General features: G+C 53.5%; 1 protein-coding gene across 4 annotated transcripts; it reads left to right on the top strand.

Moving 5' to 3' along the window:
* Positions 1-10,002: 10,002 nt before the first annotated feature.
* Atp13a1 (ATPase 13A1) lies at positions 10,003-24,976 on the top strand. Of its 4 annotated transcripts, none has more exons than XM_074053661.1 (26): positions 10,003-10,420; positions 12,657-12,746; positions 12,852-13,042; positions 14,529-14,601; positions 14,923-15,078; positions 15,173-15,242; positions 15,331-15,437; positions 15,749-15,962; positions 16,395-16,450; positions 16,641-16,767; positions 16,840-16,977; positions 17,056-17,176; positions 17,576-17,733; positions 18,023-18,198; positions 18,275-18,385; positions 19,100-19,225; positions 20,152-20,260; positions 21,090-21,289; positions 21,370-21,466; positions 22,261-22,418; positions 22,485-22,599; positions 22,698-22,894; positions 24,014-24,156; positions 24,221-24,332; positions 24,412-24,555; positions 24,639-24,976. In XM_074053661.1, the coding sequence occupies exons 1-26, from the start codon at positions 10,034-10,036 to the stop codon at positions 24,747-24,749; spliced, it is 3,687 nt and encodes a 1,228-aa protein (XP_073909762.1). In that variant the 5' UTR covers positions 10,003-10,033; the 3' UTR covers positions 24,750-24,976. The 4 variants fall into 4 exon arrangements, with proteins under 4 accessions (XP_073909762.1, XP_073909763.1, XP_020020609.2 ...); XM_074053662.1 differs by having other exon boundaries at positions 15,833-15,962; positions 24,639-24,975; XM_020165020.2 differs by having other exon boundaries at positions 15,833-15,962; positions 22,261-22,599.
* The last annotated feature ends 72 nt before the right edge of the window (positions 24,977-25,048 follow it).

Here is a 25,048-nt window from a genome sequence, read left to right as displayed (position 1 = left end):
AAGAGTAAACCTCAGAAGAACAGCAAATGAGAATACAGAATCAAACTTGCTCAAATTGATAAACCAGCAACCCTCTAAGGTAAATAAGGGAGAAAGAAAAGAAAACGCTTGGTTGAATCAAATTTAAAAAATAAGATTACAAGAATCAGTATATACCTCCCATTTTCATGGATCACCAGGATTAATATTGTTCACATGGCCATATTAGTGAAAACCATCTACAGAATCAGTGCAATCCCCATCAGATTCCCAATGAAATTCTTCACAGAAATTGAAAAAGAAATGCCTGAAATTCCTATGGACAAAGAAAATCCTTGATTAGCCAAAGCTGTGCTAACAAGAGCAATGCAGATGTATCACAATTCCTTGATTTCAAATTATACCAGAGAACCATAGTATCCTGAACAAAAAGCACCGGTACAAATCAGAGACACAGACCAAAGAAATAGAATAGAAGACCCAGAATTAAATCCAAGCAACTACAGGCATCTGATACTCAAAAATCCTGCCGAAGAGGAACCGAGACCCCCATCTTTCACCCTGCACAAAACTGAACTCGAGATTGTTGAAAGACCTGAAACTTTGAAACTGTTAGAGAAAATGAGAGGGGAAAACACTTCAAAATACAGGCAAAGGTGATAAAGTTTCTTTTTAGGATTCAAATAACTCAGAAAATACTAGCAAGAATTGAGCCACTGGGGCTTGGGATATGGCTCCGTGGTAGAGTTTCCATTTATGAGGGTTCCATCCCCAGCTCTGTAAATGTAAAGAAATTGACAGCTGTGATCGCATCAAGTTGAAAAGCTGCACAGCAAAATAAATAATTAACTGTGAACAGCCAAATAGTGGTAGAAAATCTTTGCCTAGTATTCATCTGACAGCGGTCTAATGACATACCAGGAAACAACCAAGCACACTAGACATCAAAACAACCAGTAATCCAATCAAGAAAAGGGCACATGAGCTCAACAGGCCTTGTCAAGTGAAGTACTTGTGGCCAATAAATACACGAAAAATAGTCACCCTTTTCAGTAATCAGGAAAATGCAAATCAAACGTACACTAATATGCTCTCTCACCTCAGTCAGAATGGCTATCAAAGACACAAACATGGCTGACTGAGTTGCCCAAATGGTAGGGTGCCTGCCTAGCAAGCTCAATCCCCTGAATTCAACCCCCCCAGCTACACACACACACACAACCGACACGAAAGAAAGTATGTGGAAATAACAACCTTTATACACTCATTGTTGGTTGAAATCTAGATTGGTTCAGCCACTATCATTTTATGGAGTTTCCTCATAAAATTAAAAAACTAATTTGATACAGCTATTTGGTTATGTATGGAATAGAATTAAAGCATGTTAGAGATGGGCTGGGCACCAATGGTTCACACCTGTAATCCCAGCTACTCAGGAAGCAGAGATCAGGAGGATCTTGGTTCAAAGCCAGCCCAGGCAAATAGGTTGTGAGACCGTATCTCAAAAGTACTCACCACAAGCCAGACTCTGGTGGCTCACACCTGTAATCCCAGCTATGCAGGAGGCAGAGATCAGGAGGATCATGGTTCAAAGCCAGCCCCAGGCAAATAGTTCTTGAGACCCTATCTCGAGAAAGCCTTCACAAGAATAGGGCTGGTGGAGTTGCTCAAGATGAAGGCCCTGAGTTCAAGCCCCAGTACTGCAAAAACTAGGGACAGGGAGAAGGAGGAAAGGAGAGAGTAGGAGACAGGGAGAGAGAAAGAGGGAGGGGGAGAGAAACAGCTTTCCACACATATATACTGAACCATGGTTCTCCATCTTGGGGTTCCATTTGCATGCCATCATTACCAGTGTCTAACTGCTGCTTAATCCCCTTTACCGAATGGGGAATTCAGGGCACTTTCTGCCTGCTTCCTGTCAGGAGTCTCTTGTCCTTGCTCTCTGTTGATGGGGGCAGCCGAGGTCCCAGGTCGTGAGTGCTCTGCGGGGCTGTGAAAGGGGGTAGACACTGCAGAGACTGTGATCGGGGTAGTTGTGTGTGAGGAGGAGGAGGACCCGTACACCTTGCGTTGTGGTTGGGATATCAAGGGTCATGCTGTTTGGAAACACGGCCTGTCCTATCATCTCTACCTCAGTTTAGTAAACTGAGTTTTACAGCCTGGAGACAAGAGGGGACGATCTTGGTTAAAACGCTAATAATATAGGGGCCAAAAAAAGAGATGAGCAATATGGAGACTAGAGGTCCAAGCAAGGGGAAAAGTCAGAAAAGCCATGACCAAGCGTTTTTCCACGAAAGTCCTCCTCATGAGGCCCACGTTGGGAAGTCTTGGCAGTTAATTTATGAATATTGACTTGAACTTTTCCTGATCTATTAACACAAAACAACAATTTTTCTCAGTTGTTGCACAAAGGTTCCCTAGAGTAACTGTAAGCATATCCAAGGCCCTTCCGTTTTGTAGGGCCATGGCTGCCAAACAGGCACCTTGCCCTGCAGGTCTGTAGGGTTTGGGCTATGGTGTCCAGAGCGTCAGATTCCTTCAGTGACTGGATTTTGTAAACTAGGGAGGAAAAAACAACTCCTGTGCCCATGCCTCATGCAGTTCCAAGATCTAGTGACAATCTCTGAGTTGGATAGCTCTCTTATTTTGGAGATTCTGTGAATGTCCATGTGTAAGGAAGACTTGTGAATTTCTCCTGGAGCTGTAAAAATAGCAGGTACAAGTTTTCATCCATTTGGAAGGTAGACACACGTGGGTTTTAACGTCAGTAACCATGCTATGAACAAGTTACTCACAACCTCTTCTCTTAGTTATTTTTGGAATGGTTGGCACAGTGGCTCCATTTGTACTCTGACAACTTCCCTTCTTTCTGAGTTGTTGTTCTCTAAATTGTCTGTCTTAGAACAGACAGTTTTCCTAAAGATATCCACTGGTTAGCCACTGTTTTGTCTGATCTGATCCCACTCGTAGGGAAGTGAGTGAAGGTGAGGTGGGAACCAGTGCCAGTGAGACCCTTTTGCCCAAACTCTAAGCAATAGGGAACCTTAGAAGAAGTGGCTCCATGACCAGGCTTACCTGAAATCTACTAAATTTAATTCTGTTTTATAGGTTATGCCCCAGTACTTAAAAACTGTTGCTCAGATTACTGTTAGAGGTTGTACTTCTACAGAATGCCAACAGACAACACTTATGAAGTTTTACCAGGACAATACAAAATAAAACCAACAAAAGCAAACATCTAAAGACCTAACTCGTTTGAGAAATAAGTATTTGTAAGAGCGGCCCTGCATGAGCCTGACCACAAATGCTCCAGAGAAGGACCAAACTGTAAATGACAAAAAGACATAGAATAGAAATAGCTAGAATTTTGAAAAAACAGTTTAGCAATTGACAAAACAACTGTCTGGTTATTTCATTATATGCAGCATTTTAGGAACAGTGTATTAAATATTGACTTTGAAAAATCTTTTAGATAACCTTTCAATCATAGCTAACTTAAATCACACAAAGGAGCTTTTTATAAGCTCCATCTTTTGTTTTGGTGTTTGTTTCTGGTGGTACTGGTGTTTGAACTCAGAACTCATGCTTGCTAGGTAGGCACTTTACCACTTAAGCCATGCCCCTAGCCCAAGCTCCATCTTTTATTGTCTTCTTAAGATCTATTCATATACTTTGCAACTTTTCTGAGCTTTTCTGGGGTTTTTCACCCTCCTTTCCTTCTTTCTTTTCTTTTCTTTTTTTTTTTTTTTTTTTTGTGATACTGTGGTTTGAACTCTGAGTCTCACAATTGCTAGGCAGGTACCCTACCAGTTGAACCCTTTTCTTTTTTGTGATGGGTTTTTTCAGGATAGGGTCTTGTGAACTACTTTCCCAGGCTGGCTTCAAAACATGATCCTCCTGATCTCTACTTCCTGAATAACTGGGATTACAGGCATGAGCCACGAGTGCCCAACTTCTTTCCTCCTTTTTCCAATTTGGAAGAAAAGTCTTCTGGACAAAGCTTACTTTACAAAACTCTTCCTCATCCAGAAGCATTTCCTTTTCCTTTTAACTTTGTTTCCAAAAATCCATTTCCATACCCTCCTTATGTCTTGTTTTCTACTTGCTTGTTTGTTTTAATTTGCAAATTTTTGGATTTAGGTCCAATTTTTTTGTGAAATTGGTAGGTCCAATGTTTTTTCCAATACAATAAAATACTGTGAGTATCCTAATATTTCAGTGAAGACTCAGGAAGAAAAGCAATCTCAAACTGTTCATCTATACAAGAATAATTTGCAAAAAATACATTTGTTAACAGACCCTTGCATTGTAAAAGAGACTTGAAACCAGGTTACACTTATGGCAGAATGAAACAGATTAAGATTGTTTCTTAAAATAACCAAACTTAGAAGTAAGTACAGTGTATTCATGGGTGCAATACCACGGGAAAACCCCTTTAAACAACAAGTATACACTTAAGAAAATGAAGGGCAGGACCCACGAAGGGATGAGAAGAGGAGGTTGAACGGGGACGGTGAAGACTGTATACGGTCGATGTACTTTATAAATGTGTATTATGAAATAGAACAGTGAAACCTGCTGGAATCATTTTAAGTACAGCAGAGGAGGATGAGGGAGAATGATGCTGGGGGTGAGCCTAACCAAGATATGTTGTAAGCATTCATGCAAACGTCATAATGAAACCCCTCTGAAAAACCAGTATATGCTAACCAAAAAAAATTTTTTAATCAAACTTTAAGATCTCCTGGCAAGCCTTTAATTAGGCAGTCATAGCAGCCCCTTAAGTTCAAACACCTTTTTATTTTTCTTTAGTCTGGAGCTTGATAGCTACTTCCTGAATGCCTGCATTTCAGTTAGGCCTGGCTGCGATAAGCACCTTAGATAATGGTGTTCTTGGAAGTGGCAGCACAAGAGAGATGACAGGGGACAGTGCTTCTATGTTAAGTCTACAGTACAATCACCCTGAAGACATTCTAGCAGACACACATACACATAGCCACAAAATGGTTTTAAATTAGGCATGCCAAAAATGTCCATTTAATGGGACTGGCAGAGTGGCTTAAGTGGTAAGAGCACCTGCCCAGCAAGCATGAGGCCCTGAGTTCAAACCCCAGTGCCACCAAAAATAATGTTGATTTAAGGGTGCATAAAAATTAAATGAGCCAAAAGCAAATATATCAAATGACCACAGTTAGCTGGTCAGTTGTTCTCTGGAAGTCCAGGAGATTATGTTTTTGCCCAATGCATTCCTTTTGGCGGGGAGGGGATGTGGTACTGGGGTTTGAACTCAGGACTTTGGGCTTGCTAGGCAGGTACTCTGCCACTTGAGCCATGCCCCTAGCCCACCAAATTACAAGTACTTTGTTTCTAGCAGTACTGGGGTTTGAACTCAGGGCTTCAAGCCTGTGAGCTAGACACTCCCCCTCCCGAGACATGCTTTGACCAATGCTTAGTGCTTGACTAGCTCAGTACACAAAAGGGAGGAGACATGATGGCCCAGCTGTGGCATTTTCTCTCTCTTGCCCCCTTCCTCAGAGACCTGAACAGGTCTCCAGACCTGGATTGAAAGACTGCTGACCAGTGGCACAAGTCTGACCTTTGGGTGGGAACAGTGTGGACAGAGAGACCCCTCACAGTAGTCTTAGCCTATTGGTCTCCTCCGGCTTTCTGCTTTTTTCTTTTTTGAGGTACTGGGGTTTGAACTCAGGGCCTACACCTTGAGCCACTCCACCAGCCCTTTTTTTGTGAAGAGTTTTTTGAGATAGGGTCTCGAGAACTATTTCCCTGGGCTGGCATCAAACCGCAATCCTCCTGATCCCTGCCTCCTGAATAGCTGCGATTACAGGCATGAGCCACCAGTGCCCAGCCTATGTTTATTTTCTTAATAGGTCAACTATAAGATTTTCACAAAGGGCTTTGAGATGGAGTAGAAGGCCATGTCAAACAGTACACATAAACACAAAACAAACAAATGGGAATTTCCTTTTCTCTTTCATTTGGGTCCCCAGAGGCCAAAGGGCCTCTCACAACATAGGGAGTCCTTGCTCTAATACTACTAATAGGGCTTCATCTACATGACACTTTTTTGCATAAAACCTTTGGGTCATGCAAGGAAAAGAAGGTTTGTCTACAGAGTACCTTAGTGTGTTTGCCTTTTTTTTTTTCCTGGCTCAAATCTGCATTTCCCATTTGGAAGAAAGCAAAAGAGGCACACCCTGCCTACTGGATGATATGACCATATCTAGAAAGTGTTTCAAGCCTTCGGCCATGAGAGAGCCCTCTGCTCACTCTCTGAGGGGCTCCCTGAAATCCCTGGCGCCCTGCACACGCTCGCTTATGGCGTCACCATTCACAATAGCCAGGCTGTGCAATCAGCCTGGGCACCCGACAGTCAATGACTGATTTAAGAAAATGTGATAGATGGAGATACAGATAAAACAAGATGTCATTCAGTCATAATGAAGAATGAAATTAGGTCATTTTCAGGAAAATGGATGGAACTGGAGATCATCAAATTGAGCAAGATAAGCCAAGTTCAAAAAAGCCAAAATACTGTGCATCATCTGCGGATGTAGACCTAAAACAGTGACAACGACAGTGACAGTGTTCAGGATAATGGGATATAAGTGGAAAGGGGAGCTTTTTTGGGGAATCAGGTGGGAGGAAGAGGGAAAGGCGAAGGTACTAGAGGGGAGGGTGAAGAGAATTGAATTACATCACGCATACAAACACGAAGATACCACAGTGAAACCCTCCAAGTATTGTTTGAAGAAGGGGAAGTAGAGAAGGAGAATAAAATACAGAGGTGAACTTATCCACAGAACACCACATGCATCCATGAATGATCACAATAGAACCCCTCTGTACTATTAGTGCATGCTAATTTTAAAAATTACTGAGAAAAAAGAAGGAAAAAGGTTAAAAATTAATATGACAAGACCTGGAGCCCTCAAACAGTTCTGAACAAAGAAGAAAAGCTCAGAGGTTGCAGCATTGCCTGATTTGAGATTCTTTAAGCTGTAACAATCAATGCAGTGTGTCTTTGCCTCAAAAACAGACAAATGCATCAACTGAACACAAAAAAAATAAGCCCAGAAATAAAATTCACACACGTGGTTGAGTGAGTTTTATAGAAGCAGACAATTTGGTAGAAAACTCTGTATGTACAGCAAACAATGTTAACAGAATATGCACATGCAAAAATAAAGAATGTGTGCTACTCCTGGGTGCCATACAGAAATATTTTCTCAATGTGGATCACAGACCTAAACATAAAATCTAAGATTTCATAGTCACAAAGAACACTTGAGTGAAACTATTCAACATTTTTTTTTCCTCACAATAGGTAAAAAGTTCATAGACATGGGCCTAAGGTTTAGCTCAGCGGTAGAGTGTGCATGAATGAGGCCCGAGGGTCAATCCCCAGTACCCCAACAAATCATCGATATGACAAAAATGCAAGACCAACTCGAAAATGTTAAATCAAGCTCCGCAAAATTAATAACTCCTGCCTTTCTGAAGATACTGCTAAGGAAAGTGTAAGTGTCACAGGTTAGCAGATGAAAGTCACAGATGGCTAGTGAAGCATTTAGTGTGGTGGCACACAGCTGCAGTCCCAGCAACGGGGAGGCTGAGACAGGAGGATGGCAAGTTCTAGACTACCCGGGGCTACATGATAACACTCCCCGCTTCAAAAAAAATCTCAGAAATGAATGATCTGAAAGCAAGCAAATGCAAAATATACATCAAGGGCAAAAAAAGCAAATCATTCAACAAATATTTATTTGGCAAATGCAAGTCTAAACCACAATTAAGATTTTTCTTATTTTGGTTTTGTTTTCTGAGACGGTGGTGTCTCTATGCAGCCCAAGCTGGCCTCAGACTTGCTATGTATCCCAGGCTGACCTCAAACTCACGATCCTCCTGCCTCAGCATCCTGAGTGCTGGGCTTACAGGAGTGAGTCTTCACAATTAAGAATTTAAACTTCCTACTTGGAAGTCTCAAATTATAAAGCCTGCCTCCTCCAGGTTCTCAATTGCTTTTTGTTTTGGTTTGGTTTTGGTGGGCCTAGAGTTTGAACTCAGGGCTTCACACTTGCAAAGCAGCTCTGGTTATTTTGGAGGCGGGGTCTTGAGGACTATTTGCCTGGGCTGGCCTCAAGCTATGATCCTCCTGCACAGCCTCCCAAGTAGCTGGGATTACAGGCGTGAGCTACTAGCCCCTGACTCTCCCTTTGTTCTTTTAACGTGGTGTAACACCGTGACTAGTTTTATGTTAAACTATCCTCATGTCACAGGCGCAAGATGTCATGGGGGAATCCACGGATGCTCTAAAGGGTTCTAGCTGGAGCATGGGAGTTACAGGCAGGAAACAAACTTTATTGATACAGAAAGGCTGAGCAGAGAGATGCACAGCAGGGTCTGGAAACCGGGTGCCCCCTGAGCATTGGAGTGGAGATAAGACTTCCACCCTAGTGGAGTCCTATAGGTCCACTGCTGGTGCACACACGGGTCTCCCATACCTCCTGGTCCTCTGGCTGAGCTGGTTCCTCTGCTTCTCCCAGCTGGCAGGGACTTCACATTCCTAAGATGTCATGGGACTGTCACACTCGCATTCTGCAAATAAGTACATTTATACTCCTGCTAATAGTCTGCTCCTTCTCATTGCCAGTACTTTGTCAAGAACTGTCGGGACGCTGTGTGGCTTTGGAGTCAGGGTGAAACTGGCCTCACAGAGCTATGCCTTGTCCCCTCCCCCCAGTTCCTTGTCTGTTTAAACCTATCGCTCATGTCTGAACAAGGCTGAAGATGGGCTGAAGACTTACCCTGCCTCTTCCCACAGTGTGTCCCGAGCCATGTAACAAATCTCCTTTCCTTCACCATGCCTCCTTACTTGGCATTGAGGGGCAAGTGGCCAAACCTGGCGGAATTTGGGCCTTGGGTCCAAAACTCCGGTTTCCAAGACCGCCTACCAGGCAGCCCCTTAAAGGCTCCTGTTGTCTGTCACAGGGCCCCCTGCCCAGTCCTCAGCCAGCCAGCTTCCAGAGCAGGTGTGGCTCCCCCAGGACCACCAGAACAACCCGGGACTGCTTGATAACGATGCTCCGTCCCATTTAAACCTAAAGCAAATGTCTGGGGGCGGGGTGGGGGGCGGAGGCGGATTAAAACTCACACCTTTCCTCTGACAAACCTCCTTTCTCTGACCTCCTTTTTGTTGTGGCGGGATGGATTTTTTTTTGGTTGGTTGGTTGGTTTCTTTGGTGGGACTGGGGTTTGAATTCAGGGCTTCACACTTACAAAGCAGGTGCTCTTATGACTTGAGCCATGCTTCCAGTCCATTCGACTCTGGTTATTTTGGAAATAGGGTCTTGAGAACAGTTTGCCAGGGCTGGCCTCAAACGTCGATCCTCCCGCTCTCAGCCTCCCAAGTAGCTGGGATTACAGCGGTGAGCTACTGGCACCCCGCTGTTACTGCCCTCTTTATTCGATGTCTGGTGCAAGTGGCCAGAGCTGCCCTATGAAACCCAGGAGGTTGGCCCTGGGGCCTAAAATCTCCACTTTTGCCTTTTTTTATGTGTGTATTTCTTACGTAAAGGTTTTTAGCAAGCATGACTGTGCTCTGCTTGGCTGCCAGTCTCATCCGTGCCCGGGAACTCCCAAGAGCGAGCCCCCGTAAGCCCCGCCCTCGCAGCAGGCCCCGCCTTCTCGTGACTGGCAGGTGCCAGTGCCGTCACGGAGCCCAGCTCATCTCTTCCGGTTCAGGTTGTCATGGTGGCGCACAGCCGGTCTGGCCTGCCTAGTCTTTTCCGGTCATAGTCCGGCGTGGCAGCATAAGCAGGCCGACCTAACCCTTTCTGTCATGGCCGCGCCCTGCCTTTCCTTCCGGCCACAGCCCGTCATGGCGGCGCCCGGAGTAAACACTTCCGGGTTCAGCTTGCCCTGCAGCCCAGGGGCTTCCTATTCCCTACCATGGCGGCGCTCAGGGCTCACCGGAAGTAGTACCGCGGAAATGAGGCGGTGCTTCTGCCCGGAAGCGAGCGCGGCTCTGGGAAAGATGGCGGCGGTGGGCAACGCGGTGTCCTGCGGGACCCGGTCTGATGGGACCCGGCCCGGAGAGCAGCCTAAATCTGGGCTGCAGCCGCGTGGGCTCCTTGCCGCCGGGCCGGCGCTCATAGCAAACGGCGACGAGCTAGTCGCCGCCGTGTGGCCGTACCGGCGGCTGCCGCTGCTGCGGCGCCTCACCGTGCTGCCGTTCGCGGGGCTGCTGTACCCAGCCTGGCTGGGCGCCGCGGCCGCCGGCTGCTGGGGTTGGGGCAGCAGCTGGACTCAGATCCCCGAGGCCGCGCTGCTGGTGCTCGCCACTATCTGCCTCGCGCACGCGCTCACCGTTCTCTCGGGGCATTGGTCCGTGCACGCGCACTGCGCGCTCACCTGCACCCCGGTAAGTGCGCGCGCCAGCCGGACCCCTGCCCGGGCCCTGTCGGGCCACGACCCGTGTCCCCCAGCTGCAGCCCAGCCCGGGCTCCCATCCTCTAGACCTGAGTCCCCTGCGGCGCCCTCTCCCCTTCGAAAGACTCATGCTTGACCCTGAGCCCGCTGGGTGCCTTGCGATGGGACAGTGGCCTGGGTTACTTCCTCTCTCTCTGACATTCCTACCTGGTGTGGTCACTTAGATCCAATAAAACGATAAGCCTGTAAGAGACTCAGCGCTGGGCCCAGCATGTTACTGCTTGTGGGGTGGGGGGAGACGGAATTCCTTTATGCTAGTCCCTTGCTGATGAACGCTCTTGTTTCCCTGGAAACGGTCGTACTACTTTCTGGAATGTCTCACACCTGGCTTTTCCAAAGGAGAGGCTAGAGCTGTGGGGTGCATCCCCCTCCTCACCTGTGAAGCACCCCCTGCCCCCATCCTAGAATCCAAGTCCACAAGGAGCATGAGAGTCAATTAAGTGTGTAAGATGAACAGGAGTGGCTTAACGGCTTGGAGTCTGCCCTGGCCAACTCTGTGAGATAAGGGTGGTGATGGTGAGGACTGGGCAGAGTACAGCAGCCAGGCAGTGCCTGTGACCCTCAGTCCAGAGTTGTAAATGTGAGCTGCCCTCAGTTGACATTCAGTGACTGACTGACTGACTGCACTCCCACGCCCTGGGCCTGCCTCAGTGACACCAAGTTTGGAGCCTTGGGCACTGAGGTCTGCCTCCTGCCAGCCTCCCAGGTGTGAGTTGACTTTCAGAAGATGGAAAGTGGACAGCAGGAAGGTGCAGCCCCCAACCCCCAGCTATGCATTAAGTTCTTTCTTCACAGAGAGGGGACCCCTTCTTCCTTCTGTTTTGTAAGATTGATCCCAGGAGAGGGACTCAGACTTCTGGGCTTGGGTGGCTTTGGTTGGTACAAAGAAAGACTTCAGTAAGGAACAAACAAAAGAAGGGGAGTTGGGGGGAGCGTACACCCTGCCCCGCCCTTTCATCTGCCTCTTGGTCTTGCAACTAACTTTCCTCTGCAGGGATGGAGAGGTGGGAAGGCCTGAGTGCTTACAGGGTTAGGAGAGGCAGGTCTGGGTTTGCCTCACATCTCAGACTGGTGTTTGTCTCCCTCTGAGTTTCCATTTCCCCATTGTGTAAAGTAAGAACTGTGGCACCTACCTTCTGGTGGTATTGTGAGAAGCTGAGGTGACATCTGCCAAGTGCCTGCCATGGGTCCGGCCCCGTGGAGGACCTTATACTTTTCTTCTGTGGCCCAGGTTCAGAGTTGTATATATGCTGCTGACTCAGTGATCCACACACTCCCCCAGGGGTGGCACTTTGTTAGAAGGTGCTCCCCACCCCTCCCAGTCATTACAGGGTCTTGTAGAGCAGCTACGGGACACATACGGCTCCCGTAGCATGTCCTGTGTCTCAGGAAAAGAGCAATGAACAACCTACAAAACCTATGGGGTTTGGGGGGGTTGGGGTTTTTTGTTTGTTTGTTTTTTGCAGTACTGAGGCTTGAACTCAGGGCCTACACCCTGAGCCACTCCACCAGCCCTTCTTGTGATGGGTTTTTTTAAGATAGTGAATTGCGAACTATTTGCCCAGGCTGGCATCAAACCACTATCCTCCTGACTCTGCCTCCTGAGTAGCTAGAATTACAGGTGTGAGCCATTGGCGCCCCACTCAAAACCTACTATTTTGTGGCGGTCTGTGGGAGAAGAACTCATGCTTAGCAGTTGATGCTAGAGAAGATAACGTTGAGACAGAATGGGGACTTGCCAGGGAACCATAGATGGGGCAGCAGGGAAGGGCTCCTGAGAAGGTAACATTTAAGCAAAAGGCATCAAGGGAGCTGGCTATATGGCTGTGTTTTCCAGACAGCAAATGGCACAAATGAGACATGGCCCTGCCTTGTGTGTTGAGTGATAGTGAATATAGTGAAGGAGCTAGGAGGCTCAGCAGAGTGATAGTGGGTGTCTGGAATCGTTCTTCCCACTCGAGTTCTTATCACCAGATCCCTGGGTGTTGAGTACCATCCGTGACACAGAGGCACAGCAAGGTGGTGTCCTTGTCCCAGTGACAGCTAGGGAGCGAGCAAGCCAAGTCCAGAGCCCAGTGGTGTGTCAGGAACACGCCTGTGGAGCCACTGCCCACCCCCTTACCCCATGGGTTGAAAAGGGCCCAGTGGTGACGCTTTGCCTCTGGCAGGAGTACAACCCCAGCAAAGCGACCTTCGTGAAGGTTGTGCCTACCCCCAACAACGGCTCCACCGAGCTCGTGGCCTTGCACCGCGACGAGGTAGGAATCACCTGCCGGACCACCCAGAATGGGACTTGGGTAGGGTTCCAGGGCACTGATGCCCCTAGGTTTGGGGCCTCTGCTATAAACAGGCCTCTGCCATAGGGTGAAGACGGGCTCGAGGTTCTATCCTTCGAGTTCCAGAAGATCAAGTATTCCTATGATGCCCTTGAGAAAAAGCAGTTCCTCCCCGTGGCCTTTCCCGTGGGAAACACCTTCTCCTACTATCAGAGCAACAGAGGGTTCCAGGAAGAGGCGGAGATCCGAGCAGCAGAGAAGAAATTTGGGAGCAACAAGTGAGTCTCCGGCTTCCCAGTGACTCCCCCCCCCCCCCCCCCCGCCATTTCCACCCTGCTCTTCTGATCCCTAGTGCCAGGAGAAAGGACAGAAGAGCCCACTCTTTAGCCAGGTGGGGCAGGCAAGCGTGGCCCCGTTTCAGAAACATGCCCTCCCATGGCTTCTGCCGAGCTCGTCCACTGACAGGAGCCCCCCAGAGGGCCCCATGGTTTGTGACAGAGTATGGCTTTTCAGGGAACCTGGCCCGCAGCGCGTTCTCAGTGACAGTGAGAGTTTGTCCCTGTTTGCTGCTGATCTTGCCTGTGCCCTGTTCATGTTAACTTCTCTTGAAACCTCTGCCCTGGCTGTTCTGCTCATAGGTTTCTTGGCACTTTAGGAATGGGGAGAAAAAGTCACTGGTAGGCCTGGAGGCCATCTCGGTGCAGAGCACGTGCTCATCCTGCAGAGACCCTGGGCTCCATCCCCAGTACCAAAAAAGGGAAGGATATTGGCAGTGGCGAAAACTCTTCTTTTGTAGTCTGCTCCCTACCTGCTTTCTCCTTCCATCTTCACCAAAGCCTCGTGTGCCAGACCCACAGCCAGGACGGGTGGGCCCAGGCAGTGCTTCAGCCCCGTCATGACCACTGGGCCAGTGGTCCTCCACCTGGAAACATGCAGAACACTGAAGGGACATGCTAGGGACGGACCCAGGACCTTGCATTTGCTAGATAGGCGCCCTACTACCAAGCCGCACTCCAGCCCCCTGAGGGAGTCTTTCCTGACCCGGCTGCTTCTCAGGAAATTCTGAAGGCATTGGCCACCACTGCCCGTGTAATACAGAGATTCTTGAGAAACCGGTGCAAGCCCTCCTCCTGAGGTCAGCCACCCTGGTGGCCTGGGACAGACCCTCTCTTCCACACCATTCTCACACAAAGGCACTTAAAGGGTTGTTTTTACAGCAGTGAGATCATTTGGGGGTTTCCCCATCTCACATCTCATGATGTCTGGGAATCACCCTTTGTTTCAAGGCTGCGAGGACAGCCCTGGATGGCTGGTCCCTTAGACTGGGCCGCCCACATGCTGCTACAAAACCATAACCTCAGAGTCCATGAGTCTGGGACTTTGATTGAGCATGTTTCTAGAAAATCCCTCTTCCAGTGGAGGCAGAGCTCACGTGTGTATTTTAGGGCCCGTGGGAAGTCTACAGCCCGTGCCTGGCCTTCAGGACGCCCCTCCTTCAACCTGGTGCTCCTTCGCTATTCTCCATGTCCCCTGACCAGAGCGCGGGGGTCTCACCTTGCACTGCCCTCTCGGTGCAACTGCTGGGAAGGCCCATTGCCGATCCCTGAGGCTCATATAGACTGCAGAGCAGGGCTGCGTACAAAGTTTGCTGGGGCCTCTGGTGGCCACACGTAGTCCCTCACTTCTGTGGGAAGCCTGCAGTGACCCCAACACCTCTGCACCTAGACCGTGGACCAGGAACATGGGGGCTGTGCTCTCTTGCAGGGCAGAGATGGTGGTGCCTGACTTCTCTGAACTATTCAAGGAGAGAGCCACGGCGCCCTTCTTCGTGTTTCAGGTAAAGAAGCAGCACCAAACCTTGTCCCCTGTCCCATTCCTTGGGATTTCATAGCCAGAGCGCACCTGTCTGCCATCTCCGACCCAGAGGCCTCTTCCTGTCCTCTTGGGTCCAAGCCCGACCCTGGAGGTGGAGACTGTGTCCTGCAGGTGTCAGTGTGGGTCTCCTGGGGACAGGACAGGTTGGATGGGTGTAGACAGACATCTGCATGGGGCTTCTAGGGGCAGGACGAGTGGGCACGGACAGACCAGATGTCCATGTGGGACTCCCGGGGTAAGGACAGGGCGGGTGGGTGCTGACACACCAGCTGGGCATCCACAGGTGTTCTGTGTGGGGCTCTGGTGTCTGGACGAGTACTGGTACTACAGCGTCTTCACCCTGTCCATGCTCGTGGCCTTTGAGGCGTCCCTGGTGCAGCAGCAGATGCGTAACATGTCGGAGATTCGCAAGATGGGCAACAAGCCCCATATGATCCAGGTGCGCCTGCGCAAGGCCTGTGGCTGCCCACTCCCCGCCCCTCCCCCAGCCACTGCCACCGCCTGTGCTGACCCCTGCCCCACCCTGCCCCCAGGTCTACCGCAGCCGCAAGTGGAGGCCCATTGCCAGCGATGAGATTGTTCCTGGGGACATCGTCTCCATCGGTAAGGCCAGTCCCACTCACTCTGGTCGGGTGGGGATCTCGCCTCAGGGCCGAGGGCCGACTCTACTGCTCCTGCTCCTGCCCTGCAGGCCGCTCCCCCCAGGAGAACCTGGTGCCGTGCGATGTGCTACTGCTTCGAGGCCGCTGCATCGTGGATGAGGCCATGCTCACTGGGGAGTCAGTGCCGCAGATGAAGGTGACGGGGACGGGGAGGCGTGTTCACAGGGGAGTCCGAGCAGCAGACAAGGGTGATGGGCAGGGAACCTGGGTACGCTCAGGCCTGTCGCTGGCTGGGTCATGAAGGAGGAAGCCAGCCAGGAGGAGCCAGTGGACAAGCCAGCAGTACATGAGAGAAAAAGAAAGTGAGACTGAGGTGGGTGTGTCAGGCGGAGGTGGGCTGAGAAACCAGGAAGTGCGAGTGAGTGGTGAGAGCTCAGGGCTGCAGGTGTAGGGGAGGAAGACATGGGATGGGTTCTGCTGCCTTGCCAAAGGTAGGAATCCCCACAGAGTCAGCCTGGCTCATCCCAGCTCCAGGACCAGAAGGAGGCTGAGGTGGGGTTGGCCATCCAGACCTACCATCTTCCTCACCAGGAGCCAATTGAAGACCTGAGCCCAGACCGGGTGCTGGACCTCCAGGCCGACTCCCGGCTCCACGTCATCTTCGGTGGCACCAAGGTGGTGCAGCACATCCCACCCCAGAAGGCCACCACGGGCCTGAAGCGTAGGTGCCTTGAGGGTGTCTGGGGGTCGGTGCAGATACACCTACACACGTACACACACACGTACACCCACACAGGTACACACACGTACACCCCACACGTACACCCCACATGTACACACACACTTACACCCCACACGTACACACACATGTACACCCCACACACACGTACACCACACACGTACACAAACGTACACCACACACGTACACACACGTACACCACACACGTACACACACGTACACCACACACGTGCACACACGTACACCACACACGTACACACACGTACACCACACACGTACACACACGTACACCCCACACGTACACACACACGTACACCCACACACACACGTACACCCCACACACACACACACACACACACACGAGGGAGTGGAAACCAGGGGGTCAAGTGATAGCAGCTCTGTTTGTCTCCCTAGCGGTTGACAACGGGTGTGTAGCCTACGTTCTGCGGACTGGATTCAACACTTCTCAGGTGCGGGACCCTAACTGGGGCTAGGGGCAGGGGTGGACCATTGAAACGCTGGCCTTGCAGAATCCAGAACGTCCGTGGCGCCGTATGTGAGCTCTGTCTGTCTTGCTCAGGGGCTCCAGGCAGACGAGCAGGCTGCCATCCCCCACAGGCCTCCCCTCAGGAAAGGCCTCTGTCCCTCTTTTCCTTCTAGGGCAGGCTGTTACGCACCATCCTCTTTGGGGTCAAGAGGGTGACAGCAAATAACCTGGAGACCTTTATCTTCATCCTCTTTCTCCTGGTCTTCGCCATCGCAGCCGCAGCCTACGTGTGGATTGAAGGTACGTCGTGACCCCAGGCCTTTGCCGCCACTCTGCTTCTGGCCCCCAGGCTGGAAGGTCCTGTCTCCACAGGCACCAAGGACCCCAGCCGGAACCGCTACAAACTCTTCCTGGAGTGCACCCTGATCCTCACATCGGTCGTGCCCCCCGAGCTGCCCATCGAGCTGTCCCTAGCCGTCAACACCTCCCTCATCGCCCTGGCCAAGCTCTGTGAGTGTGACGGGCGGGGCTAGAGCACCAGGTGGGCTGGAGCCCCAAGGCACACCTGACCCCGCTCCTGACCCCCAGACATGTACTGCACGGAGCCCTTCCGCATCCCCTTCGCGGGCAAGGTCGAGGTGTGCTGCTTTGACAAGACGGGGACCTTGACCAGTGACAGCCTGGTGGTGCGCGGCGTAGCTGGGCTGAAGTGAGTCCAGGGGCCCTGGGCCTCAGAGATGCCCAGCAGAGAGTTTCTGGGAGGTCGGGATAGACCTGAGCTCGTCTCAAGCACCCAAAGTAAAGACCGCCAGAGGCCCTGCCTCAGGTCCAGTTACTAGGGTTCCCCACTCGGGCCTCAGTGTGAGCAGCAGCCACATGGGGACTCGGTTCAAGGTGTCCCCTTCCCCCATTCTCCATCACCCATGTGGTGGCCGCGTGCACACTGTGTGGCCTCTGAGGCCATCCCAGTGGCCATTATGGATCCCAGAGGACCCAGCCTCATCAGCAAGGCATCCTCACCACCTGATGTACCCCAGGTGCTCTGGGGGGGTCCATCCTGGCACAGGAGCCTTTCCACCCTGTAACCATCTGTCCCTCGTCCTTGCAGAGATGGGAAGGAGGTGACTCCCGTGACTAATATCCCCATCGAAACACACCGTGCCCTGGCCTCCTGCCACTCACTTGTGCAGCTTGATGACGGCACCCTTGTGGGTGACCCCCTAGAGAAAGCCATGCTGACAGCCGTGGACTGGACGCTGACCAAAGGTGAGGGGCCAGCACTCAGGCCCGGCGCCAGTCAGCTCTGTCACAGCTGTGACGTTCCCCAGACAAGTGGGCACCGGACGGCCTCAGAATCGGGACAGCTAAGGTCCTCAGGTGTCCCTCTGGGGTGCCATCCAGCCTGCCCTGGCTGAAGCCTCCAGGCTGGGGTCTTCTGAGCCCCCTGGAGCCGCCAGCAGGGCTCTGAGGGAGACAGGGAGGCTGGGGGAGAGGCGGGGGCTTGGCTGCCTCTTCGGAGCGAAGCCCCTCAGGACTCGTACTTATTTGTTTCCAGATGAGAAAGTATTCCCCCGAAGTATTAAAACTCAGGGGCTGAAAATTCACCAGCGCTTTCATTTTGCCAGTGCCCTAAAGCGAATGTCCGTGCTCGCCTCCTACGAGAAGCTGGGCTCCACAGACCTCTGCTACATCGCAGCCGTGAAGGGGGCCCCTGAGACCCTGCACTCCATGGTGAGCGGCCTGGCCCTGGGGGAGGCGGGGCAGGAAGGGTGGGGCAGCCGGTGACGTTCCCCTGCCTTCCCCACAGTTTTCCCAGTGCCCACCTGACTACCACCACATCCACACCGAGATCTCCAGGGAAGGAGCCCGCGTCCTGGCGCTGGGGTACAAGGAGCTGGGCCACCTCACCCATCAGCAGGTAGGGGCCCAGGCATACTGTCATCACCCCACTCCAGCTTCTGCCTTTGTAGGCCCCGGCAGGCACTCAGTGCCCCCGTTGAGAAAGTCGGTCTAATCTGCTGTCCTCCTCTGGCATGTCCAGGAGTCATCTCAGATCCCCTGGCCACAGCTCCCTCCCTACTCACATGGTCCCCAAGAGGCCTTAGCAGTACCCGTAATTCTCAGCCTACTTCATTCACAAACTCCATCCGCCTTCCCTTCCGATGCATCTGTCCCTTTCCCTGCTCCTGGCTTGGCCCTGGTCCAGTCTGCTCATAGCCCACAGCCACAAGATCCTTCTAGAACTTAGTGTCAGGTCACAGCCCCAGTTCAGAACCCAAGCACAGGCTGAGGCTCGCCACCAGCCCTTGTTATCCATTTCACAGCCCCTGCCTCCCTCCTGTGCCTGCAGTCACTGCTCCCTAGCACTCCAGCCTCTGTCCCCGACCCCACCCCACCCCCTCAGAGTGGCTGTCCCTGACACTGTCCACTCAGAAGCTGAGCCACACGTGCACTACCAGAAGGCAGAGGCACAGATCGGGCCTGGACCACTCGGACTCTGCTGAGCCCGCCCCTCAGCCTTTCCCCTGCCTGCCTTTCCTTCCTTTCCCCACACCCAGCCCCATCCGCGGGCTCCAGTGAGAGGGAGCCTGGTGTGAGAGATGTATGGTGAGACCTACCCACCTGTCCACAGGCCCGGGAGGTCAAGCGGGAAGCGCTAGAGTGCAACCTCAAGTTCGCCGGCTTCATCGTGGTCTCCTGCCCACTCAAGGCCGATTCCAAGGCTGTGATCCGAGAGATCCAGAATGCATCCCACCGGGTACGGGCGGGGAGGTGACCACAGAAGACAGTGCCAACCCTGGGGTCTCCACAGCAAGGAGACCACAGGTTCTTACCAAGGGCAGCTGTCCCAAGGGCAGAGGACGCTCTGGGAGGCAGGGCAGTTCCCTCAGCCCATCCTCATCCCAGAGAGAAGGAAACAGACGGGGAGCAGAGGGAGGTGGAGACAGCACCCCACAGCCAGCATCTGTCTTCTGCTGGGTTTTGTCTGTTTCTGGGACTCAGTGTTTTGTACTTCAGGGCACAGGATGCATTGTAGGGTATGGGGAGAGGTGAGAAGTCTCTGAGATTGGTGTCAGCAAGGAACACAGATAGCCTGAGTAGTCCCTACCAGGCCCTCAGGTCACAGCTCATCCTCCTTCCTGTTACCAGAATGGTTTCCACACAGACAGGTAACCAGGTCAAGAAGAAACACATCAGGGGCAAGGTTTGGGGGGCGATTTTTGTTTTTTATTTAATAAGGTATTTTTAGGGGGGGGTTATTGGTGGGGGGATGGGGGGATATTACTGGGGCTTGAACTCGGGTTCACACTTGCTAAGCAGGCACTCTACTACTTGAGCCACTCCATCAGCCCAGGGATGAGTTCTTAGTTTGTATCACAGATAAAAGCTGTGGAGGGGCTGGAGGTGTGGCGTAGCAGTAGGGCACACACTGACCACATAGGAGGCCCTGGGTTCAGTTCCCCATCACAGGCGTTCTACAAAGGATACACATACACGTCTCGTACGTGTGGCCCAGCCAGCCTGGGCAGGGGGCTGTGGCCGGAAACCATCTGGGGTCTCCCTTAGAGGGTTTGAGTCTCTCCACAGTCTGCCTTAGAAGGAGCTGTAAAGGCCAGGCGTCCAGGAAGGGGTGTCTGCCCCTCCAGACCCACCCTGCCCAGCCTCCACTCCTCTCCCCCTAAGGTGGTCATGATCACAGGTGACAACCCACTCACCGCCTGCCACGTGGCTGAGGAGCTGCACTTCATTGAAAAGGCCTACACGCTTATCCTCCAGCCCCCCTCGGAGAAAGGTGAGGCCGGACACAGCACGGGGCCCCCGGCCCCTAGCAATGCACATTTGCTGGGTGCTCAGTGTGGTCAGAACTGCGTAGAACGTTTGGTGCATGTTACCACATCGGTCCGTCCGTCCTGACACATCATGGAGGAGAAGCCAGCTCCCAAATCAGCAGTTTGGGCCCTGCTTGGAGACAGAGAAACAGGCTCGGAAGTGGCCCTCACCCAAGTTACTTGATATCAGCATGGCACGGGCACACTCAGTGCAGGACCTGGGTGGAATGGACAGGAGAGCACCCATGTGGAGCAGGGGCATCACTGAGGTGGCAGAAACTTGGGCTGGGTGACAGAGCGGCCCTGGGAATGCCCAGCCAGAACAGCTTCCAGAATCTCCCAGCTGCCTCAGAGGCCTGGGTCCCCACCCTTTGGGCTGTTGGGCCCAGGGACTTACGGAGAGGTGACCCAGAGGGAACAATCAGAACTTGCTTGGTAGGCAAAGGAAACAACCCCAACAAAGGAATCGATCCCCTTCCCCTGGGGACAGTGCCTGGTGAGCTGTCCAGTGCAGGGCGGTCTGGCAGGCCATCAGCCATCCTTGTTCTCCGCACAGCAGCCGAGTCTGCCAGGAGCTGGAGCAGGAAGGAAAAAAAAGGGACCTGGGGTTCTGTGGACATCCCTGTGGCATGCCCAGAGCTGACTGGGGGCCTGGTGAGGCCCTGGGAAACCACAGCCCAGGGCTCTGGGCTTGGAATGGTGTGGGCAGGGTGTCACCTCACCAGGGGCTGCAGAGGGACCGGCTGGTGAGTGTTGAGTCCTTGTCCCTAACCCTGGACGCCGGCCCCACAGGCCAACCATGCGAGTGGCACTCCATCGATGGCAGCATCGTGCTGCCTGTGGCCTCAGGCTCCCCCAAGGCACTAGCCCTGGAGCACGCTCTGTGCCTCACAGGGGACGGCCTGGCCTACCTGCAGGCCACCAACCCCCAGCAGCTGCTGCACCTCATCCCCCACGTGCAGGTGTTTGCCCGGGTGGCCCCCAAGCAGAAGGTGCGTGCAGGACCCTGGAGAAGGGAGGGCTGGGGGTGGGCACACAGGCCTGCTCAGCCTGTCTCCGCTCCTCCCTGCAGGAGTTCGTCATCACCAGCCTGAAGGAGCTGGGCTACGTGACCCTCATGTGCGGGGACGGCACCAACGATGTAGGCGCCCTGAAGCACGCTGACGTGGGTGAGTTCCCCCTTCGGAGGGCTGCCGGGGAAAGAGGCCTGACCCTGGCTGTGCAGGTCCAGCACGCACCAGGCCTGGAGTTCTACTCCCAGCTCTGACAAAAAAGACGAAAATAGCGCAAGGCAATGTGGAAGCAATGCAGGGGACAGGAGAGGCCAGCAGGATGCAAGGATCTGAGGGGCTGCAGTCAGGTGGGGACACAAGTGTGAGGGACAGGTGGGGAGAGTGGCAGAAAAGCTGGAGGCCGGGTCTGTCAGGACGGTCAGCCGTATCTCGCTGCCCCGGCTCTGCAATGCTACCCGGTATTACCTCTCATGGTTGTGCTGTTCAGGCAAAGGGCATCTTTGGAAACCAGTGTCGTTTCTTTCTGTTGTTTGGGGGCTTCGGGGAAGGGAGTTTTTGGCTGGTTGGTTGGTTTTTGGTTTTTGTTTTGGGGTGTTTTTTGTTTTGTTTTGCTTTTTAAGGTAGTGTCTCATTGTGTAGCCTGGACTGGCCTGGAACTCAAGGTCCTGCTTCCTGTGTGTTCAGATGACAGGCGTGGCTGCTGCCTGTGCAGAGTGACCCATCTGGTGCCTTTTCCATGTGCTGTGTTGTGAATTTTGTTCCCTTAAGTCGCTAGTAGAAAGGAAAGGGGCACCCTCTGGGGTGTCCTTCAGGAGGTCTGGTGACAGGAGAGGCTTGCACAGCTGCTAAGCTCAAGGGCCACAGCTCCAAGGCTGGAGTACCCAGCTTGGCGTGCGGCCCACTTCTAGGGCCAGGGCACCACCCCTCACCCCTCCTCCCGTCGTCCTCAGGTGTGGCGCTCCTGGCCAATGCCCCCGAGCGGGTAGTCGAGCGGCGACGGCGGCCAAGGGACAGCCCCACCCTGAGCAACAGTGTCATCAGAGCCACCTCCAGGGCCAAGCACAGGCTGGGGGTCCTGCCCCATGAAGAGCAGCCAGCCTCCCAGAGGGTGAGTGCCAGGAGAACAGACACTGGCAGCCCCCGCCGGCCAGGGCTGACCTGTGGTCCCCCACAGGACCGCTTGAGCCAGGTGCTGCGGGACCTTGAGGATGAGAGCACGCCCATCGTGAAGCTGGGGGACGCCAGCATCGCAGCACCCTTCACCTCCAAGCTCTCATCCATCCAGTGCAGTGAGTCCCGCCCTGCCCCGCTCCGCGCCGCGCCCCACGCCACGCCCCGCCGCCCACTGCCCCCCGCAGCACCACCCACCCGGCCTCTCGCCATGCAGTCTGCCACGTGATCAAGCAGGGCCGCTGCACACTGGTGACCACGCTGCAGATGTTCAAGATACTAGCGCTCAACGCCCTCATCCTGGCCTACAGCCAGAGTGTCCTCTACCTGGAGGGGGTCAAGTTCAGCGACTTCCAGGCTACCCTACAGGGGCTGCTGCTGGCCGGCTGCTTCCTTTTCATCTCCCGTTCCAAGGTGGGCCCTGCAAGGACTGGAGGCCAGGGATCCCAGAGCCAGCAAGGGCTGTCACAGGCCCTTCCATATGTCAGTCACTTCCCTTCCCAGCAGCCCCTGGGGTGGGCGCTGTCATTCCCAAGTTACAGGTAGGACCGTGTGCAGAGTGACAGGACATGCCCACAGGGCAGGGCCAGGCCATAGCTCCCAGACACTTCGAGTGACACAGCTTAAGGTCTTCCTGTGTGGGGGCTGAGGTCTCGGGTGGGCCATGCAGCCCTACAAGCAAGGACAAGGGGAAAGCTACTGGGAGCACTGAGAAGGCTTGCGGTGCAGTGAGAACACGCAGTGGGTCGCACCGACACTGCTGGCCTGTGGGGATAGACAGGGCTGCTGGGAGCTGAGCACAAAGGCCTGACACGCACGGCTGACACAAACAGTGGTGGCCCAGGGGTGCCAGGCAGCTTCCATCACTGTGACCCCAGCCTGAGGAAACAAAAGGAGGGAAGACTTACCCTGGCCCACAGTTTGTGGTCATTTGTCACATTGACTGTGAGGAGCCAGATTCACGGCAGAGAGCATAGCGTAGAGCTGAGCTGCTCAGCTCCTGGTGACCAGGGAGCAAGGTGGGGTGGGAAGGAGCCAGGAACAAGATAGAGCCCCAAGGACACGCCCCTGAGGACCCACTCCTTCCAGCTAGGTCCTGCCATGGAGTTTGCACTCCCTCCTGTAGTTAAGCAGATTCCGGGGCCGTCAGTGGCCTGGCTGCTGGTGCACTCAGTGTCCCCCAGATCCTTCTCCCCAAAGTCCACCTCTGATGACTGCTGCGCTGGGCACTCAAGTCTTTGAGAAAGCATAGGACAGATGCAAACCATGACAGGGCGAGAGGCAGCCAGGCCTCACTGTGGGCCCTGAGGCTTTGCATGGTGGAGTGGGAGCGGGAGCGCAGGATCTGCTTTGTGGCTTCAGGACCCCTGTGGCTGCCACTGCAGGTGTAGACAAGGGCCTCGCCACGGGATTGGGTGACCAAGTGTCTGCACAAGGCCCTCTCTAGGAGGCGGGGGGCGTCACTGCCTGCTGAATGCTGTGGTGGCCTCAGGATGATCCCAGCCCCAACCACTGCACGCTCTGCCCCCATAGCCCCTCAAGACCCTCTCCCGGGAGCGGCCCCTGCCCAACATCTTCAACCTGTACACCGTCCTCACGGTGATGGTGCAGTTCCTGGTGCACTTCCTGAGTCTCGTCTACCTGTACAGCGAGGCCCAGGCCCGCAGCCCTGACAAGTGAGTGGGAGCAGGGAGGGGTGGGGACGGAGGGCGGCCCGGAGCCTGACCCCACACCCTGCAGGCAGGAGCAGTTCGTGGACCTGTACAAGGAGTTCGAGCCGAGCCTGGTCAACAGCACTGTGTACGTCATGGCTATGGCCATGCAGGTGGCCACATTTGCTATCAACTACAAGGTGAGCTAAGCCCTCCCGCGCCAGCACCTGCCCACGCCCGCCCCACCTCCACCACACGGGCCCTCTGCCTGCCCCACAGGGCCCGCCCTTCATGGAGAGCCTGCCCGACAACAAGCCCCTGCTGTGGAGTCTGGCCGTGTCACTCCTGGCCATCGTCGGCCTGCTCCTCGGCTCCTCACCAGACTTCAACAGCCAGTTTGGCCTTGTGGACATCCCCGTGGAGGTGAGTGGCTCTGCGGCAGCCACCCTGGGGCTCAGCTTGGCCGACAGCAGGGCCCTGACTGACCAGCCCGCCTACCCCTGCAGTTTAAGCTGGTCATCGCCCAGGTCCTGGTCCTGGACTTCTGCCTGGCACTCCTGGCCGACCGTGTCCTACAGTTCTTCCTGGGGACCCCAAAGCTGAAAGTGCCTTCCTGAGGTGGTGGTGCTGGAACCCACCGCCCACCCTGGCTGCTGCCGGGCAGGAGCCCCACCAGGGCCCCAGGAGGGAATGCTGCCTGCCACCCAACCCCTGTGGTGAGGCTCCCCAGTGTTGCCCTTGGAAGACTGAGCTGGGACCCCAGCGGGCATGCAGCCCCGGGCCGGCACCTTTGGTAAATAAAACAGAGTCTGAGATTTTAAGAAGCCTTGCCTCTGCCTTGTCTGTGCTACACAGGTCAGTAGGGGTCAGCAGGCCATGTGGTCACTGAAGAAGGCCCATCTTACCTCCCCCACAG

This window comes from Castor canadensis, chromosome 14 (genome assembly GCF_047511655.1).
Source record: "Castor canadensis chromosome 14, mCasCan1.hap1v2, whole genome shotgun sequence".
In the NCBI taxonomy this organism is placed as follows: domain Eukaryota; kingdom Metazoa; phylum Chordata; class Mammalia; order Rodentia; family Castoridae; genus Castor; species Castor canadensis.
The sequence above is the reverse complement of the archived record's forward strand: the minus strand, read 5'-3'. Positions and strand labels throughout refer to the sequence as shown.